This window comes from Aspergillus thermomutatus (genome assembly GCF_002237265.1).
Source record: "Aspergillus thermomutatus strain HMR AF 39 chromosome Unknown NODE_299, whole genome shotgun sequence".
Classification (NCBI taxonomy): Eukaryota; Fungi; Ascomycota; class Eurotiomycetes; order Eurotiales; family Aspergillaceae; genus Aspergillus; species Aspergillus thermomutatus.
Genome location: NW_020798349.1, coordinates 1 through 20,560, shown reverse-complemented (window position 1 = coordinate 20,560; position 20,560 = coordinate 1). Strand labels below are relative to the sequence as shown.

The window sequence follows — 20,560 nt, the reverse complement described above, 5'->3', positions numbered from 1 at the left end:
TTAGGGAGTGTGGTGGACCATTGCAGCTGGCAAATACCTAAAATCCATTTCAAAGCGGGCCTTCCTATAAGACCACGGCAGCTCCCACATCACAACACTGGTATCCATCGACAACGCACAGCACAGCTTGCTGTGCACTAGCGGAGGAAAAAGTCGAAGGCGCATGGGGGTCCAGGGGGTGTCCCCTAGAAATGTTCCAACTGCTAACACTTATTCTCCTCCTGCCAGTCTGCATATAACATCATCTCTACCATCACCCGGCCCTGCATCACCCCTAGTGGAATCTACAATGCGACAAGTCTCTCTACCAACCGCCGTCTCCGCCATCTGCGCATCCACCGCCGCCGCCACCAAGGCCACCACCAAGACAAAGAAGAATTGCCAGCAAGACCATTAAAGCGAGACATTGGCCAGTATTCCGCTACGCCACAACCGCCACGCAACGTCAATTGAGGTCAAGTTACTCTTGGGGATGGCCCATTTGTTGCCGAGCGACAACGAGACTGCATAGAGCCTCAAGTCTCCCCTTAAAGTTATGCCGCCCGAGATCCTTATGATGATATTCAAGGCTGGTGTGAGCAATCAATGTCCGGATGATTATGAGGTTCCTGCCTGGGAAGATTTGTACACGGTAGAGCAGATGGATCGGAAAGCTCCCAAGCAAGTCCTGGACAAACGCATGTTCCTGGATTCAAGCATGTCGAAGTCTTCGCGCTGCCACACACCGCACAGCTCGCTGTGTGCCAGCGGAGCGAAAAGCCGAAGGCGCAGGCCCACCGCAGGTGAAAGGGGGGGTGCAGGGGGTTTCCCCCTGATATTCAAAGTGCTCAGTCTCGCCTTCCGTTGTTTTGTTGTCTTCGGATGTGGATGTTTGATGTCTCTAATGTCTCTGATGCCTCCGTTTGCTCTCTATTTCATTCACCTGGCAATCAAGACGAAAAGCGTCATGGCCTCGAAGTTTAAGTTAAGCAGTTTCCTTCGTCTTCCCACGCTCACACCCCTAGCACCTACTATCCGCTTATATTAGCTCATTCACTATGTAGGAAAAGGATCATGAGATGTTCAAGCTCTCTACGCTGTGACATACGCGCTCGACTCGGCCTGCGCGGGCTCCACGTCGGCCATCCACCTCGTCTGCATGAGTCTATTGTCAAGGGACGTCGACATGGCCGTTGCGGGCGCCACGACCATCTTGTCCGACCCGCATTCCTTCATATTTCTGAGCAAGGCCGGCGTTTTATCTGAAACAGGCAACTACAAGACGTACCGGGACGACGCCGACGGGTACTGCCGCGCCGACTTTAGCGGCGCCCTCGTCCTGAAGCGACTCGAGGACGCCGTCGCCCACAACGACAAGATCCTGGCCGTCATTACCTCGTCGGCCAGAAACCACTCTGGCAACGCGACGTCCATCACGACGTCCGACGCCAATGCCCAGGAACGACTCTTCAAAAAAGTCCTCCGGAACGCGCGACTGGACCCCGATGATGTCTCGTATATTGAGATGCACGGGACGGGGACTGGGATCCAGGTCCGAGACAAGGCAGAAATGGGGGCGGTTTCAAAGGTCTTTTTGCCGAGACCGGATGGGAAGCCTCTGCCAGTGGGAGTCGATGGGAAATCTGGTAGACGCTGACCTGTGGTATTTTATCTCAGGCTGCCGGAATGTCCTCGGTACTCAAAAGCGTTCTCATGCTTCAAAAGGGCATCATCCCCCCTCAGGCCGGCATGCCACGCGTCATGAACCCCAACGTGCTGGAGATTCTGGGAGACGATAGCAGCATTGTGATTTCCACCAAGTCAACCGAGTTTAAAGCGGCGGATGGCAAGCCGAAACGCATTCTCATTAACAATTTCGACGCGGCGGCAAGTCCCCCCTTTCCCTCCCTCCCGTACACACGCTCCAGGGCGGCAACGCAAGCGTCCTCATCGAAGAGTATAAGCAAGATCCGGCTAGGCTCGCTAGACACAGAGAACTCGACGCCCGATCAAGTCACGTCATCGCAACCTCAGCCAGGACGCCCTTATCACACCTCGCCAACATGTGTCGACTCGACGCGTGGCTCCGCGCGAACCCCAACGCCCGGATCCAAGACGTAGCCTACTCGACGACAGCCCGGAAAGTACACCACCCCATCAAGTTCGCGCTCGCGGCTTCGACGCTACAAGAGGCCGTTTCCAAGCTCGAGGCCGAGATCCAGCGCGCCACCAGCTCGACCAAGAAATCAGCACCCCCTGCCGTTGTCTTCGTCTTCACCGGCCAGGGCTCCCACTACGCGGGCATGGGCGGCGAGCTGTACTGCACGAGCCCCGTCTTCCGCAAGACGGCCGACCTGTGCGCGGCCATTTGCGCTTCCCACCAGTTCCCGCCCTTTCTGGACATCATCACCACCGACGGCGTCGACATGTCCACTAAGAACGCCGCGCAGGTTCAGCTCGCCGTCGTCACGCTGCAGATTGCCCTCACGGCCTTCTGGCAATCCTCGGCAGGCATCGAGGCCGCTATGGTCATAGGCCACAGTCTGGGCGAGTATGCGGCCTTGCACGCGGCGGGTGTCCTCTCGCTGACCGACACGCTGTACCTCGTCGGCCAGCGCGCCCGCCTGCTCCTGGAGCGATGCGAGCCCAACTCGTGCGCCATGCTCTCGGTGTCGGCGTCGGCGGCAATGGTGCGAGACCACCTCGCCCGGCTCAGGGACCTTTCCTGTGGGGCGGCATGCATCAACAGCCCCATCGCCACCGTCATCAGCGGGACGGCCGAGGACCTGGCACGCATCCGAACAGACATGACCACCCAGGACGCCAATACGCGCACCAAGATGCTCTCTGTGCCGTTCGCGTTCCACTCCTTCCAGATGGGCGCCATCCTGCCCAAATACAAGGCCCTCGCCAGCGGCGTGACCTACCTGCCGCCCAAGATCCCCGTGGCGTCGACGCTGCTCGCGTTCGTGGTCGATGTGCCGGACGTCTTCGACGAGGACTGCCTGGCGCAGCAGAGCGGCAGGCGGTCGACTTCTACCGGGGCCTCAACGCCGTCAAGTCGGCGCTCAAGAACGACGACCCTGTCTGGCTCGAGATCGGCCCCGGCACGGTATGCACCTCGTTTGTGCCGGCCACACTCTCGCCGCCACCCGCCAGGATCAACCACACCATTGACGCAAACAACAGCAACTGGGCGTCCGTTTCCAAGATCCCCGTGGCGGCCTACACGAGCGGCGTCGACGTGGACTGGCTAGCGCTGCACGCGCCGTACGAGAGCAGCCTCGAGTTGTTGGCGCTCCCGACCTATGCGTGGGACGTCTAAGACTACTGGATCACGCACACCGACAAGAACAGCGGCGCGCTGGTTCCTACTGCTGCTGCTGCCAAGACAGTTTCGTCCGAGCCCTTCCTTACCACGACGGCGCAGTACCTCGTCCACAAGGCCCTGACGGCCAGATTCAAGTTACTTTCCGAGCCGGCATTTCCGATCATGGCTTCATGGGCGTGATTGACGGCCACAGGATACAGCAGATCGGGCTTGCTTCGGGGACTGTCTTTTGCGACGCCGCTGCGACAGTGGCCAAGTATGCGCTCGAGTACAGCGGCAGCAAGACGGGCGTGACAGCCTCCCACCTGACCTTCCACGACCCCAAGCTGCTCGCCCCGCTAACTCGGGATCTTGTCGGCATCGACGGCGACCTGCTGACCAAGGCCACCGTGGAAAGCGCGTCCGCCGACGTCGTCTTGGCCACGTTCAAGGCCACTTCCAAGAGCGGCGAATCCTACGATCTCGGATCGGTGACAGTCAAGTATCGCAGCCCCGACAAGGCCCAGGCCGACTTGGACCGCGTGTCCTTCTTCATCAAGGCCAAGATGGACGAGCGGGTCCGGCTTTCCAAGGAGGGCTCGGGCCACCGGATGCAGCCCGACATCTTCTTCGCGCTCTTCGCCAATGCAGTCGAGTTCTCGCCCGACTTCCGCAAGGTCCAGGAGGCGTACGTGGCCGGCGACGATAAAAATCCGACCCGACCCGGCGGGCACGCGGTTCACCTCGTCGCCGTACTGGGGCGAGGCCCTGCTGCCCCTGGCGGGCTTCATGGTGAACGGGAACCCGAACACGCCACCGCAGTTGACCTATGCCCTCATGGGCTACGACAGCATCGAGCAACTGGCCCCTATCGAGCCCGACAAGGAGTACCTGACGTACACGCGCATCTCGCGGTGGGAAGGGACCCTGGCCTTCTGCGCCGCCTACATCTTCGAACCGCAGATGTCCAGGATCGTTATGCAGGCCGTTGACCTGCGCTACCAGCAGTTTAAAAAGACCACCTGGCGCCATATCCTCGGCACAAGGCCACACGCTGCTGCTGCAGGACCCCAAGATGCGATTTCCAAGTCGGTTTCCTTGCCTACTGCCAAGGAAACCAAGATGATCCATGACAATCTGTCTGCTGCTATGGCCACGGTGCCGATGAAACAACAGCGGGCGAGTAAAGCGCAGGACAACGACAAGGAAGAGGAGACTCCAAACGGGAGGATTCCAGGTTATCCTCGACAGCCTCGCCACTGCAACCGAAAGCGACCCTTCCGAGTTCACAGACAGCACGGAGATAGCCGATATTGGCGTCGATTCAATCATGGCCATCGAGGTCGTTGCCGCCGTCAGGGAGATGGGCGTCGACCTGCCCGCCGCCTTTGTCTTTGAGTATCTCACAATCGGCGACCTCCGTCGCGCGTTTGGCGGTGGTGGGCAGGAAGACGCGGACACCAACGATACCAGCGCGACGCCTTCCAGCGGCGATGAAGATGCCCTGTTGTCTCCGACTCCAGACGACCGCTTCGCCCCCGTCTCCCCGGCGTCAAGCCTGGTCCACGTCGAGAACGAGGAGCCGTGGACTCTAGCACCGGAGCTTGTGGACAGCAACAAGTCGCCACCTCCCAGCGTCAGGATCACACTGCTGCAGGGCCGCCCCAAGGCCGGCAACACTCCGCTGTACATGATGACCGACGGGACCGGTACCGTAGCGTCGTTTATCCACCTGCGGCCCTTCAAGTCCAAGCAGGTCGTCTACGGTATCGACTCGCCCTACCTCCGGTGCCCCTCGCGCATGAACAGCAAAGTCGGTATCGAGGGCGTGGCCAAGCTAGTCGTCGACGCGCTGGTCAAGGCGCACTCCACTGGTCCCTTCATGATCGGAGGCTACTCTGTCGGCTGCTTCGTCGCCTTCGAGATGTCGCTCCAGCTGGCCCGCGCCGGGCGCACGGTCAAGGGCCTTCTCCTGATTGACATGCCCTGCCCGCGCTCGCGGGGAATGGACCAGGGCAAGCCGCTCGCCGAGGCCGAGGTCAACGAGGCCGTCTTAGAGGGAATCGTCAACCGGCACGGACAGTGGAGTTCGCTCGGGTCCAGCCGCGACCACATGCGCCAGTTCTTCGTCGCCATGAACGAGTACAGGCCGGCTCATCGGCGCCCAAGAGGCCCGCCAAGACGGCCGTCATCTGGGCGGAGCGCGGGTTGGTCAACCGCGTGTCGGATGACCCTGCCCGGATGCAGAAGCTGGAGGGCCAGGGCGTGCCTACTAGGCTGTATCCGGGGTTTATGGAAGATCCCAAATTGAGTACGTTTGCGTGCCATGTCCCGAACAAGGGCGAGGAGAGCCTGTGCCCCAATGGGTGGGAAAGGTACACGGGAGGAGACGTCTTGGTCCTTTCTGTCAATGGTGATCATTTTGAGCTGCCTATGCCGGGGCACGTCCATCTTCTCCAGGCCGAAATGGAAAATGCCTTGGCCTATTTTTCTTCGGATTAGCGAGTGCAATTGACCTTCATATACGCCAAGTGGTTAACATACCAATTGATATAGAGATTCGCCACCACGCCGTAGCCAAAATCGAGCACCGTAAGGCTGTGCAGATTTACATTGTGATTCCAGCAATATCAAATATAATGAGAGGTATGCACAGCTGCAGTCTAAAGAATTGGTATTCTTGAAAAATGAGGTGGGCCATTTTTTACGTTCGCTGAAATCACTCCTCCCACCTCCCAAGACATACACTGATGTTACCATAGCGGTGAATAATTGGCGAGCTGAACTAGGAGAAATCCCTCTGAGTCCCTTTAATGCAAGAACCGCCTTAATTCCTCTCTTAGCTGCTTCCGCTGTGTGGAGTTTGAAACGTATTCCTTGGTCCATCACTACTCCTAGCACTTTGATCGTTGGTTGAGTATCCACTGGTGTCTGGCCCACCCATAAAGGGGTCGGAGATAAGGGATCTGCGCGTTGTCTCCTTGTAACGTGGATAAATGATTTTTTATCTGCTTCAAATGTTGCTCCTGTATTGGCTGCCCATTGTAGGGCTCTTGGAATGACTTTCATTTCAGGGCATAGTAAACGGGCAATCTGATTGGTCAATTTGGATTAGTAAGGTCGACATTTTCTGACATGTTCTATAAATCACGTGATCCCATGCAACGCTGCTCTCTGATTGGTCAGAAAGCTTTCCCATGCGTGGTTAGGATCAACTATCTCTGCCTTCTTCCCACCAACACCAGAAAGCTCAGAACCATTGGGGAATCCTAACTTACCAACCCTGCAAATGGATCCAATCACAGACGAAGAGATCAAAAGAGCAGTAATGCGGATGAACCCGTGGAAAGCCCCTGGAGAAGATCAGATTCCAGCAGGAATGTGGCAGCAACTATGGCCAGCATTAGGAAAAGATATATGTCAGATATTTCACGCTTCGATCAAGCTCAGCTATGTCCCAGCAAGATGGAGGATTGCGAAGATCATCCCATTGCATAAACCAGGACGGGATGAAACACTACTAAACTCATACCGACCCATCTCACTACTATCTACCCTGGGCAAGATGTTGGAGGCAGTGATAGCGCAAAGACTGTCCTACTATGCCGAAGTCTTTAGTCTCCTCCCACCGAACCACTTTGGGGCAAGAAAGAAACGATCAAACGAGCAAGCACTAAATCTCTTAGTTGAGAAAATCTACGAAGCATGGAGAGAAAAGAAGGTCCTCAGCGTGGTCAGCTTCGATGTGAAAGGCGCCTACAATAGGGTGATAAGGAAGGTCCTAATCTGCCGACTCCTAGAAAGACAAATACCGGTTGAACTGGTAAGGTGGATTGATGCATTCTGCTCAAATCGGAGAGCATCAATTATTATCAATGATTACTGCTCAGAAGCCATGGAGATTACACACCCAGGATTGCCCCAAGGCTCCTCCCTGTCACCTATCCTCTACTTATTCTTCTATTATACAAAGTCCTTAGTCGGTGTTCAATCCTTTCCAGGAACGAGGGAAACAATACCGTACTTTTTCAACCCGCTTCTCAACCCCCGGAAAGCGCACCACTATGACCCCGTAGTTACTGCTTTTGTAGCGGCGCATGGCTACCTCTACCATCAGGACTCAGCGCCTCAATTCCTCGAATCAGCAAAGGACTTTCTGGGGCCTTTGGACACTCATATTGGCCGAATGGGGACCGCTTTCAAAATGCAGGGCGTCTACATGTCATCGTGCAATTTCGCGGCCATGTTGGGATACGGCCTTCCAGACGCCGTCTTGTCCGCTGAGCTCCACCAAACACGAGTCAGCAAGGGGAATCCTTCCCTGAAATTCATTTGACGGTGGCAAAGACGTGGATGCCTAGTTCTGATCTTCATCTGATCGAGGGTCATTTGATCGCTTTCAGAGACAGTCAAGGCTCCTTCAGCCTTATTTTCTATGGGGCCTATCTGACCTTCCAGACCTTGACTGTCGTTCTTGACCACATTGGAAACAAGATATTTACCCCATAGTGCATCTCTCGCTGGCGTTCCTCTGGTGCCTCGCACGCAACCTTCCAAGCATCAAGCATATCGAAACCGTAGTCCCATGGAGAAGGATTGCCATTATCCTCAATACCATGATTCGGGATGAGACTGACACCCAATGGTTCAAAGGCTGCAACTTCCCTAATGCTACAGAGCTAGAGCAACTGCCGGAGGACTCTCCTCCACATTGTTCATTCGGCTTCTAGGTATTGGTCTTTCTACGACTTGTTTCTTCCTTCTCTAAAGAGGTGGAGGCGGAGATGAGGTCTCCATAGCTGCGCACTTGCTTCATCTGAATACAAGGGTGTTTAGATTACAAATCTTTTTTGCTGTGAAAGGATAATAGTCTCTATCTTTAGGATGGGATTGGTAAGTAGGGAGAGTCAGTCACCTTGGTGTTGTCTTTTCTGCTTCATCATGTATAGCTTCTGGGCGTGGTGGGCTCTAAGGGCGAAAGGACTAAGATCTTACTTCAGACCTCAAGCTAGAGCTGCTGAACAATCAGCAGGGAGGTTTGGTGTACCTATAACATAACCTAGGAACCACAAACAAGAAGGGCCTTTAGTTCTTAATGGATTTCTTCATAATTTTTGGCGCATCGCACTCTGAATTTTTGTGGGCGTGCTTTTGACTTAATTTTTCAGGTGAATTGATAGAAGCAATAGCTGTGGGCGGACTTGGAGCTGGTCGAGTAGCAATCATGTCCATATTTCCCCGGCTTATCTGTAAGGGCCGTTCGAGAATCTGTGCAGACAATAATTAGTTGTCATTCTGGCTTTGCTTAGTAATTTCTGCAAGAGCATTTGCCAATTCCTCAGCTGCCTAGGATATAGTAGGCTCAGAACAACAACGTTGTGTGGCTGAGCTAGCGGGGCGTGGCGTATCACACTGGTCACTAGAGGGGTGCACACAAGCCCGGAGAGGACAGGGCACTCTATCAAGAAGTACCAAGGGAGCTAATGCAATAGGGGGCTCCGGAGGCAGGGGCTTACTTCTCATCTCAGACAGTGATGACTTTTTCACGACTAGCTTAGGGGTCGAGCCTGCTAGTATGGGCGCTGTGTCGTCAAAGACTTCCTGCTGCAGCTGGGGAAATGACTGAAGAGGTATCAGCTAATTTGTAAGGAGATCTAGATAGTTTGGGCCCAAGATTCGTTAGGGATGATCTTTGACAGTTGAAAACCCTCTTCAGATAAGGACGGAGAATCAGTTCTAATGCCAGAATCCAAGAAATTCTGTCGGTTTCAATGGTTAACCCCCGGAATTTCTGCCAGAAGAGAAAAGAGAATCACCTTAGGCATCACAGTACTTAGCAAAGAGACCAGCAAGAAAAGTGTGGAAGCTAAGTGTCACATGGCGGTCAGCCGTCGGATTCACTTTCCGCTGACAGCGGAGCCTTGGCAGGGCGGAACCCACATTTCTCCGGCTCCGAGCGCACACAACAATATAAGTGTTGCTAGTTAGATAGCTTGAGAAGAACCAAGCGGTTCGTTCTGATCATTCGAATACATACGTTTGCTAGTTCTACTGATTACCCCCTACCATTCAGCGTAGCCTAGCTCGCATCCTGCAGCCTACCTAGGCATAACCCGCCGAGGTAGATATCCCCTAAGCAGCGACCTGCACCTGCTTACATCATTCATATCGAACCCGGAGTGACCTTGGTCAACATCTTCATAGTTTCTATGAGGATCTAGAAAGGGAGAAGCTTGTATCAGACAAGCAGCTTCGCGAGCTGGAGATATTATTTGCCCTGGAGTGGGTAAGTAACAAGCGCACAATAATCAGACTACTCGCTGACCTGATCACATCAGGACGCGTTAGCAGATGGCGAACTGGATGCTGCAATTGACCATCTGATTGAACGGGTCAGTACAAAGCTCTTCAGCAAGACTACGCTAGGCGATGATGATACAGTTACAGTGAACGGGAGTGTAGAGTTACCTTGTGGTATCTTCCAGCGACTCCGCCGAGACGAATGGCTTGACGGTTGGACTATTATTGCAGCCATGCAGATATCAGACAAACCAGCGTTTGTCAGGCATATTGAAAGCATTCCATTGGATGAGTTGATTGAACGCAGTGGACGACTAAAGGAAATTAAACAGCCTCTGGCAGGCTTGGCAAAGAAGATTGAGAAGTACCGCAGTGAGGCAAAAGAAATCTTTGGGACTGTGACCTGTTTGGTCTACTTCATAAGACTGTGTACATGCTTTAGCCCATTCCTACCAATAACATCCCAGGAATGGTGGTTATGCATAACTATTCTCTCGCAAATAATATGTCTGTGGCAACTGTTCTCCAATAGAGAGCCTTCTCCATTCAAAGTGGGTGCTGGCTGGCATAAGCGCTTTCCCAACGCGAAAGGCGTCTGAGGCCAGCTCATGCTTTTAATTATGCTTGCATCTAAAGTATCCGTAATTTAGTATAATAAGACACTAGCTTTTTATTATTCTGGCGAGGGTTCCAGACTTGCATTGCTGGTTGGCACAAAATTCGTCGCTCCCGAAACTATAGTAGATTTGGACATCCGGGAGAAGGAGTCCTTGGACGCGGTTAATGACCTCAGTGATAGAGGCCGGATCCATTGTCACGAGAGTTGTCAAGATGCCTGTTAGAGAAACCATAAGCTATAACTCATTAGACAAATAAGTTTTCACACAGGGAATGAGACCAACAGAAGAGATCTGGTTGCCTTCCTCTTGATACTCTGGGTCGCTAAACTTGCTGTTGGTGTGGAGGTACGCTTCGTCAAAGAACTGCTGATGCTCCATATTTAACTGTGATTACCAAAGAATGGATAAGGATATGAAGATATGGATTCTAGGGACAACAAGGGATAATGCTCTTTTAAACTTTTGTGTTAGGCGTGGCAAGTAGGATTGGAAATGCAGTAAGGAAGGACATGGCATATGTTAACCTAACCCTCCTTGTCCCCTTTCCTCTTCTGAATTCAGGTATACTCCTCATTCCTCCCTTCATTTCTGTTTCTGCTCTGTTATGGCAGCCGGAATCCAGTCCAGTGGGAACCCATAGAATTCACACATACGCAGCATTTGCTGCCTTTCATGCTCATATGCAGATTCAACTTCCGCAGGATATGATGTATTTTCACCCTTATTGAGAAGCTTGTTTATTTCGTGCAGTGAGATCAGGCCATCCAGGACATCAAACTGGCCGTCAAGCTGATTGGAGTCTGATGAGAATTTCTCATTAATAGCGTATCTAATCAGCATCGCTTCCAGTTCATCGATCACATCTGATTGGGAATGCTGCCTAAGTAAACTCTAGATCAAGCGAAGCCAAGGGAGTACAACATCTCATTGTTTCATGTGATGGTTCTCAGCGGGGAGAAAATATCCGTAATCGTGTGTAGGTGGAAGGCGGCTCCAACCTTCCATATATTGCTTCCTTTTACAAAACCCTTCAAGCTCCCGTCGTAGGAGCGCCCGGTCTTTCTTCTGCTCCCATCCGAAGATAAAAGCTCCATAGTCGATAACCCCTAGCTCAAGTGGCAGGTCGAATTCTGCGTTTAGCTCCCTTATTCGCGAATTGATCTTTTTGATATGCTCAATAACTGCCTGGGCTTTGATGGCTTTTTCAGCTTCTGTGTAATTATTGTTCGTGAACGTCTTATATAGATCCGCTAGATGCAGCGTGGCTCTTTGATGTTTGTACCGGTGATACATGTGCAGCGGTCGCGGCTGGACCGAGTAAATGCAATTCTTTGCATCAGTCGTCATGGCTAGTCTAGGAAGCACCTCGCTAATAGCTTCTTGATACTAGTCCGAGGTAAAATGGTATTCCCTTCGGATTATTGCAGCATTTGCAATTATATATAGGCTTCTCGCGGGGGTATGAAGGTGGTAGAACCATTCTATCCGGGGTTGAGCTCCCGGCATTACTGGACCGCAGGCAGCGCTAGATTCAGAGTTCAAGGATGCTTGCCTGCTTGTCTGGCCACTACAAAGAACTCTGTTTTTCTTTTTCTTTTTCTTTTTCCTTTTCCTTTTCCCTTACACGTAACCTTCGTAGACAGGTTCCTACATAAACAAGGTAGAATCCACCCCCTAATCCAGAACATGGTAAATAGCTCTTCATTCTGAGAATTTGTGTCTCGATGCCCATCCGTCGGAAAATCATTATTATAGGAGACAGCGGCTGTGGGAAGACATCGCTTGTTAGGTAATCCAAGAGTAGCTGCTCAAAGATCTGCCATGTTATTAAATGCCAGCAGGGTTTTCTTGACGAACGAGTTCCCCAAGGTCCGTACCATATAGTCTTTTCAGTCTACAATTGAATATACTGACAAAACCAGGCTTCCCAGCCCACGGTATATGACAGCTACTCGACAAATATAAATGCTTTCGGCTTCAAAAGGCAGCAGTCCTTCTGATGGTGCTATGCCTTTCCTTTGTGTCCCTAGTCACGGGAAGTGAACTGCTATGCGTCCCTGAAAGCGACCACGGTGAGAAGTGTACGACCGTTTGGGCTCCATAGACACTGTTGTCAAAATCCGCAATACCGATGTGAGTTCGGGATTCGCTAGGGAGCGGCTTGCCAGCTCGGTATCGCCTACTTCCTCAATTGTCTAGGGAGGCCCATGCCCAGATGGACAGTCGAAAGGTCAATCAGTCGGTCCATCAGTTTGTCAGGAGTGGTTCCGTCAGTGGAATGCGTAATATAGCATATCCTCTGGTAATTCCAGATAACTCCATATGTGTAACATATTAGACTGTTAATTCTTTGAGACAACGGGTGGCCTATTCGCCCGGTGTTGCGTGAATGGTGAAGTTCATGAACAGATGCGACGGGTATTCTAGCTTTCTTGGTCCCTATAAGGCACGAAGCTAATGCAGTCAATAGTTTCTTGAACATGTATTCCCTGCGGAGCGCAAGGTCCCCCAGCGTATGAAGAAAAAGAACACACTGGATGTGGATGTCTTCTGTGTCACCTACTGCCATCATTGGGTACATTCAAGGTTTTTCCGTCATGGAAGCATGATCATCCAATTTGCCACAATCCAGCTCTGGTCCGCCATCACTGGGACTCAACCAGGCGTGCTACTTCCGCAGAAGGCCTCTTTAGGTGACGCATCCCTGGGAAAACACAAACGGGGCCAGACTTTCCAGAGCGACCTTCCCAAACACATTTCGGTGGACGATCTTCCAGCTTCTGTCTGCTACCATGACATTAAGCTCTTTTACCTTAGAGACCCAGATAGCAAACAGGATGTCCTTTATGCCATCATCGAATTTTAGAATCTCAAAGGTCGTCCAGAAGGTGCTGATGGGTAAGAGCATTCTTAACCTGCATTCTGAAGACATCTACTTATCTTATCTTCTGATCCTTTTGTTTTTTCCAGAACCAAATTTTTCATGCACGGTGATTACTAACTGGCATATTGCCCAATCAACCAAATTATCTCACTAGCCTTCCGCGATGGGGCTTTTCTCAATACCGAGTTAACACCAGAGCTAATATGGCGGCTCCGAGTTCCTAAACGCCGCCAGTCTCTTGAACTCCGATGGAAGCCGGAGATACTAGATACCCCCCTCCTTCGGCGACTTGAGCGCACTCCATATGGCTACGAACTTCACAAATCTTTACCAATGACATATGATTCAAGCCGACAAGCGCTCCAAGCCCTCACCTCTATCAAAGGCACGAAGCAGTCAAGAAAGAGCTATCTCAGCTAAGGAAAAACCTAGCAAACGACACCCGACAGACAGCCAGAAAGGAATACTTTCACAATGCACCCGTGCTTGAAGTCGACAAACAGATCAAGCAACTTCTCGGCCAGTCCGATGTTGACGATAGTGATGCTGACACCTCCGAGGATGAGTATTGCGAGCTCCCCATCCCCGAGTATGTCTTCCCTGAGCGAGCGCGACTTGTAGAGAATTTCTACGGGCCTGAAGCGGAGTGCTTTGAAGCGGATAAGCTACTTGCACGACGTATCCAGGTTACCAAGGACATGGTTGCACTCTCGCAGCTCTGCGAACCGAATCGGCGAGGCAACCGAATCAACTGGGATATAGATGATGACGTTGATGATGATGAACATGAAAAGTCAGAAGAGCCATTAACTCCGGAAGAGGAAAACCTGGATTGTCCAACGGATGTTTGCATTATCTGTTGCGGTTTATCCCGTCGTTTGGCATCTAATCCTCCTCCACGCAAATTCCCTCCTAAGCGAAAAGATTCTCTTCGTCGCCATCTCATCGATTCTCATTTCGCCCTTGCACACGACGGGATTAGCTGCACATGGGCAGCCTGCCAGGATGTTCCTAAGTTCATCGAGGTTACTAAATTCTTGGCTCATGCTGTTACCGTGCACTCATATGATGTCCAAATCAAACTGCAGCATCTCACAAAAATGCCTCAGGTAACTTGCAGTGATTCTTCATCCATTGACAACTCAGATGCTTCTCGAAAATCAGACGATGGCTCAGGCACCGAGACTCCCGCTTCATCCGTTGACTTTGAGATGGCAAATATCGACCCACGCTTGCTTTTGGCTGTCCATCTGGTGACGTCTATCTGTATATTATTGCTGGTCCATACATGTCAAGTACATCTGGTGTGCTTCATACTCTATCTCAAGATCACTACATTATTCCTCAGGATTTAGAGTCCAATTTCATGCTCGAATCCGCAATTGCAGGGTTAGGAGGCTTCTTGAATTGACTTATTGTAAGGGTTGGGAGTATTCAAAATTACCCGCCCATGGGTCTGATCGAGGAACGTAAAGGGCGCGATCGGAGTCTTTCCTGAGTATAATATTGAAGTCTTCTTACAGAGACGACGTGTAGCGGCTGGAGATACCTTGTGTCCTCAGCGCCTGAGATGCTAGCGCCGCAGGCTTGCCAGTAGGACAGACTATTGGACGGAAGGAAGCAGAGCGAAACTTAGTGCCACAGTGGTTCCTACCAAACTTCTTCGCAGTCAATGAGATGCCTTATCAGAGGAAGTGAGTGGGCTACCGCATCCCAGTCGAATCCTTGGACAAGGAAGGGATTCGCTGAGGGGACTAGCATGGTCCCCAGCCTGCGTTCCCGCCTTCCATTTTCTAGGCAAAAAGCCGAGGCTGAATACGTAAGGTCGTCATAACCACTCTGGACCTAGACATCCTGAGACCATAGCTTTCCCCAGTATTACAAGCATCATGTCCCCTCAGATGGAGCCAAAAGATGTTCATGGACTCAGTGAAAACATCGCTCTCGAAAACAACGACAGTAGGAAGCGGAAAACAAAATCCGAGGATGAAGAAGAGGCAGCATGCATTCTAGATGAGTTGCGGTCTGGAGAGCGTGTACTCTACCTCCAAGAAGTCCCCAAATTCAAAGCCAGTCACTGCCGTGCTTGGGACTGCATGCCGAGGAGACGTACTCGCGAGCCGATTATTCGTTCCTACTATCGATTTGCTTTGAAAGGCGGCACTAATCTATATGGCAGAGGTATCGATATTTAATTTGACGGGAGAAGTACCTGCGATACTGACTCATTTTTATCCCAGAACGTGTCCAGTACTACGATATCAGCTGCCTTGAGCGTATTATCCCCGATTTAACCAACTTGCTCAGTAGCGGGTGTTTGAAAATGGATGGCTGGATAGCAGCCCCGCCTGACAGCAAAGTCACAATTAAGTCTTCCACCAAAGCCATCCAAGACTGGTTTCGATACGAGGGATGCGCCTTCGATATTGACTGCTATGAACGACTTAAAAAGGACCACGATGAATGGGAGAGAAATTGGAGCACGCTCCAAATCGAACATCAGCTCGCGCATACAGGAAAGCCAAGTGGTGGATGCTGTCTTTGTGAAGGAGTGCCAGAGCCTAAAGAGCCGAGAGAAATAGATTATTTCCCAGAAAGCCCTTCTGCGATTTCGTTGAGTCGATTATTGGCGATTGTCAGTGGGCAATCGCACATTGATAAATGGTGGCGCTGGCGAAAAGTTTATCTAGTGCTTATATTGTACATATATTCTCTAGTATGCGTACATTACAGTACCTAGCAGGATTTGATCGTCATCCTATCCAAACATTAACTACGTGCTAATTCTCCGGAATTGAGCATATACCACGAAGTACATTGTCGCACTGACCTAATTTCTGCCTCAGGTGCTATCTGCTGCAGGCTGTTGGTCATTCTAGGTATATTCTAGGTACCTGCCATGCCGGCATCACTTATCGCCCGGTATCCTTTCCATGTTTCCGAAGAATCATTAGAAACTGCAAGCGGCTACTGTGACCTTAACCCCGCAATGCCCACTTCAAGAGCCACAAATCGGTCACTGAGAAGGGAATGCCATAGCACAATGGAAAAATATGAGCAACTCACTCCCCTCATACGGCCATTTCCCCCTTGTAGACTTTCAATCGGAAAGCAGCTTTAGGAATGCGTAAGGGGCATTATCAAGTTATGTGAAACGAATTTCAGATCAATACCATCCGAACTAGTGGTTAGCAAGGGGAAATGGTAATGTTTGGTTTCCCTGGATCCCGTGTCGGTACACTCCAGAAAGTAGTATAACCGCGCCGTAGGACGGGGGAACGAGGCATTCAACACAATTTATTCCTGTCAATCCTGTCTTGCGCAGTGGGCCTAGAATGGATCGGCAGGGGTGAGAATGAAGGGGTCAGGGCTGGTGGACTGTCACCGGATATATAAGCCTTAGGTCACCAGTTTGATAACGATGTCTTTCGTCCGCCCTCACGTCACCACCGAGCTTGATTTAGAACCGCTGCTCACCAGGATCCGTCCCTACACTCAACTGGGAAGAGATGGCGCCAATGAAGATAAAGAGACGACATTTAAGCAGTCCCGAGGGGTGCACCAACTGCCTCAGTCTAGGACACTTTTTGCCCCTCATGGACTGGGTTAAAATGTGTGCAGCATCAGGAAAACCTCAGGTGGTACTGAGGGCTGCTCTAACCTATTTGACCACCGTCGAGAGAACGCCATCGTCTGTGGTAGTGAAAAATTCCATATTGATCTGTCCTCACGGAAAACTGGGTATGTGGGCAGAGGAGATGACTCTGGAATGCCGGGAGAGTGCGAATCCGGTCGATTGGGCTTGGTCAAAGAACGTGCCCGCCGTATACGATATGTTGAAATGCTTCAATGTGCACACCGCTCACCAGATCCTCTTGGAAAAGGGAGACAGTCTTGTCTACAATGGTCCATTGCGAATGTTCAAAGATGAGGATTTTAAATGCCTTCAGGATGCAAAACATGTCGTGGAGCTGATGCGGAGGGATCATCGCACAGTCGAGTCGGTGGTATCAACAATCCAACTGATCGATTGGACATCCGATTAGACCCCAGTCGCCTTAAGGTACAACACTCCAGTTGAGTACTCTCCATAAGACCGCTGACCAACGGATGCAGTAGTCTGAGGCTCATCGAGAGTATCCTCAAGATCGACTCCTAGTGAACCTGTGCCGTCTGGAAAGGTTGGTGTGATGGGACTATTGGGGCGGAGCGTTTGTCTTTGTTCAATGCTGTATTATGATCTGGCAGGATCAAAAGAATTATAAAATGGACCGGAAGCAAATATTCAGGTTTTGGAACCTGGTGGATAGAGTTCTAGCCAAACGGAGAAGTAAGCGGTAGTCAAAGCCATAAGCGCAGATTGGACTTAAAAGAAGATACTCATCCTACCTGGCCTAAGAGTACATGGCATTCGAATCTTATACACTTAGTGTGCCCCTCGCCAGTACTGATGTCTGCGAAGTCCAAGGAGCCGGTGCTCCATACTCATAGCCTTGCCCTCAGAGCACAGGTGCTGAGGGAGAGGGAAAGAGCTGGGAGCTCATTCAGCTCAGCACTGGGCCATGAGTCTGATGTCAGGACATCTAAACAGCTACCAATTATAACAGTCTTCTGGGTAACCAATCATAATCCGCTGCGGCCGAAGGAGGCTCTGGCCCTATCATAGATTCCTCAGCGCTGAGGGCAAAATTATGACTACTTCGACCGCTAGGGTCTCAATGCCGTAGTCGTGGGCTACCGCTGCGGGATCGCAGGAGCCGCAACCATAGTTACCTAGGACCATGCACTCTTGAGGTTTAAGAAAAGTATAAGGGAATTATTTGTTGAAACGGACGTAAAAAAAGCACATATGTAAAGAGATAACGCTATGCTTATCAGTCTCCTCACTCGACTTTTTTCACCATAGCAAACTCTTTGAACAGCAGACATATCTTTCTCCGATCGAGGATACCATCCTCAACTCCCAGTGCTTTTCCAGGTCCATCATTGCTTGCAAAAATGATGCTTGATTATCATGTGTAAGGTCCTAACATCGTTCAGCGGGACAGGGGGCCCTTACAGTTAACACATCACCAGGATCATGCAATCCGGGATCGTCGAGTTCGTCATTGGTCAAAACCGAAGACGGTTCTCAATACATAGCAGCATTAGCTGGTTCTTTCCCAAAGGAGATATTTCAGCCTCCCATAAATGAGCAAGTCGATGAGGTCGTCTTTGGTCGTTGCTGTGAGTTCGTATATTCTGGTGATTACTCCGTTCCGTTGCCGACTGCCAATCCGTGTGGGGACGATGGCGACCAACCCAGGGACAGCAAGGCGCTGTCTCGGGGATCTGTCAGACGATGGGATCCTTTGAACCACCGAAAAAATATTTTCCATCCCACGAAACTACCCGATATATATGCTTTCATCAAGGAGAAGCTTGACAAGGCGCCCTTGGATGAAGATGGAGAAGTCCCGAACACCGATCCAGCAGATAATTATGCGGGCGTCTTTCTAAGCCACGCTGAAGTTTATCATTTCGCCTACAGAACAGACTGGGTTTCGCTTTGTGCTCTGTCGCTCTATCGGCTTATTCACTCGCTGGCCAGCTTTACCCTCTTTGACGAACGAACTGGAGATATTGTCAGACTGCTGAAGTTTGTATTTGAGGAAAGTGAATACATGCAGAATATGCAAGACATGTTGGTAGATTATGCAGCGTGGAACGTGGAAATACTTATGCGGGACGCTGACTTTCAACAACTACTCGACGAATAGCGTGCTGCCAGGCTATCGTTCAAAGGAGGAGACAAACGATCAGGTAGCTTTCCAGAAACATTGGCCATGAAACGTCACAATCTAAGGGGGTGAGTCCATGCGGAAACGGGGTTGGCCGATGATTGTGACACCTTGTGCTTGCAAAGTGCGGACTCCAGGTTTATTCATAGACTCTGGTTGTATGAGAGCGAAAACCTCCTGCAGCATGTGTTTAGTAAAGGTTTATAATCAGATTTGAACTATTGCCCTTACCAGGTCGTCTGTCTCCAAGAGGCCATGTACAACTGATCCCCCAGTATGGCCTGTGGCTCCAACAACAAGAATCTTCATTATGTCCAAGCTCCACCTTGCTTCGAGTTGTGTGTGTTATGAGGCTTGTTGTCCCTATTTAGCAAGTTGATTCAACTGGTATTTTCCGGAGTCACAAAAGAAAACAGGTTGTTAAAAGCCAGGAAACAGACTATGGAGTTATCAATATAGACCTTTTGATATTGTAAGCCCAAGTCTACATAGTGATATAGTGCCTTCTATAGAGCACCTCTGATCAACTTGAATTCGACGGATAATTGATGCCGATTGCTTATAAATCCTTCTATTATAGTTATGCTTTGAAATCAATCCCATGGGATTGTGTAAGCAAATGAAAATGATAAAAGTAAACAGGTCTGTCCAACCCCTTGATTCACAACCGACTTCATAAGGTTGCATAATTCATGTCAATACAGTGGATAAAAAAAATAGGCCTTATAAATAAGGTTGTATTAAATTTATACAAACCTTAAACTTACCGTGTACTATGTATATCCCGCATTTGCCCCACATTCGCCCGCGACAAGACCAAGACAGTGCTAGCTGCTTCATTAAAAGGTCTTCACAAAAGTCATGTAACGTAATGTACACATAGCCCTACTCTGAGTACATAATGGAAGAAAGCTGTTGAAGACGGTAACAAATGCAAGAACATTGAATTAACTAGTAACTATTCAGACCAATGAACATATAGAAACTGGGAATTTGACCCTCTTGTCTTTCAAATCCATCATCCGTTGGGCTGTATTTATACTGCAAAAATCGGTGCAAAAATCTCTCTGCCCATCCATAGCGATTATCTTTCTGCCTATTCGTAATTTGTCTGTCTATTCATGATTCTTGCAGGCTCATAATATAGCGAATCTAGCATTCTCAATGATACTTGCCTACTCAAACGAATTCTGATTGTAATCGGTCGAATAGATTACTTTTCTCTGACAAAAGCCTTAGCAGGAAGATACCAACGTAACACTCAGATTCGAGGCATGGTGAAGTAAGTCTACTATTATGAGCATTGGTGGTGCACTGGCTATTCATTCGCGCGGTGTCCTAATCACCTGCCTTCCTTCAAACATTCCACCTCCTTTACCCTCTTCACTTCCTCCCAAGCCTTCGCGTTTCAAATGGTCCCTACTATCCGCAGCATCCGGTTGACGAGTAGGTAGCACAAGAGAAACGTGTGGGAAGCTCTCCGGAGTGTGACTGACGGACTGCCGTCCCATCATCTCACTGGACCAGCTCGACTTTGGCGGGTGAACTGGTTTGTCTCTTCGGTAGCGTGATCACAACCCTGAGCGTTGCTTGGGCCTGGAAATCAACCAGCACAAATCAACTATAGGCTGCATACTGTCTCTTATACAACTCTTATGGTGCCGACGATCTTACGCCTTTGGTACTT

General features: G+C 50.4%; 1 protein-coding gene across 1 annotated transcript; it reads left to right on the top strand.

Annotated features, from left to right (window-relative positions):
- Positions 1 to 535: 535 nt before the first annotated feature.
- On the top strand, positions 536 to 18,852 carry CDV56_100457 (uncharacterized protein; the record flags this gene model as incomplete). Its single annotated transcript, XM_026754076.1, has 15 exons — positions 536 to 782; positions 1,068 to 1,603; positions 1,657 to 1,936; positions 2,014 to 3,091; positions 3,139 to 3,291; positions 3,375 to 4,026; positions 4,112 to 4,526; positions 4,582 to 5,376; positions 5,412 to 5,664; positions 9,494 to 9,575; positions 9,628 to 9,961; positions 13,526 to 14,359; positions 14,960 to 15,274; positions 15,334 to 15,621; positions 18,134 to 18,852. The coding sequence occupies 15 exons, from the start codon at positions 536 to 538 to the stop codon at positions 18,850 to 18,852; spliced, it is 6,981 nt and encodes a 2,326-aa protein (XP_026610577.1).
- Positions 18,853 to 20,560: the final 1,708 nt, after the last annotated feature.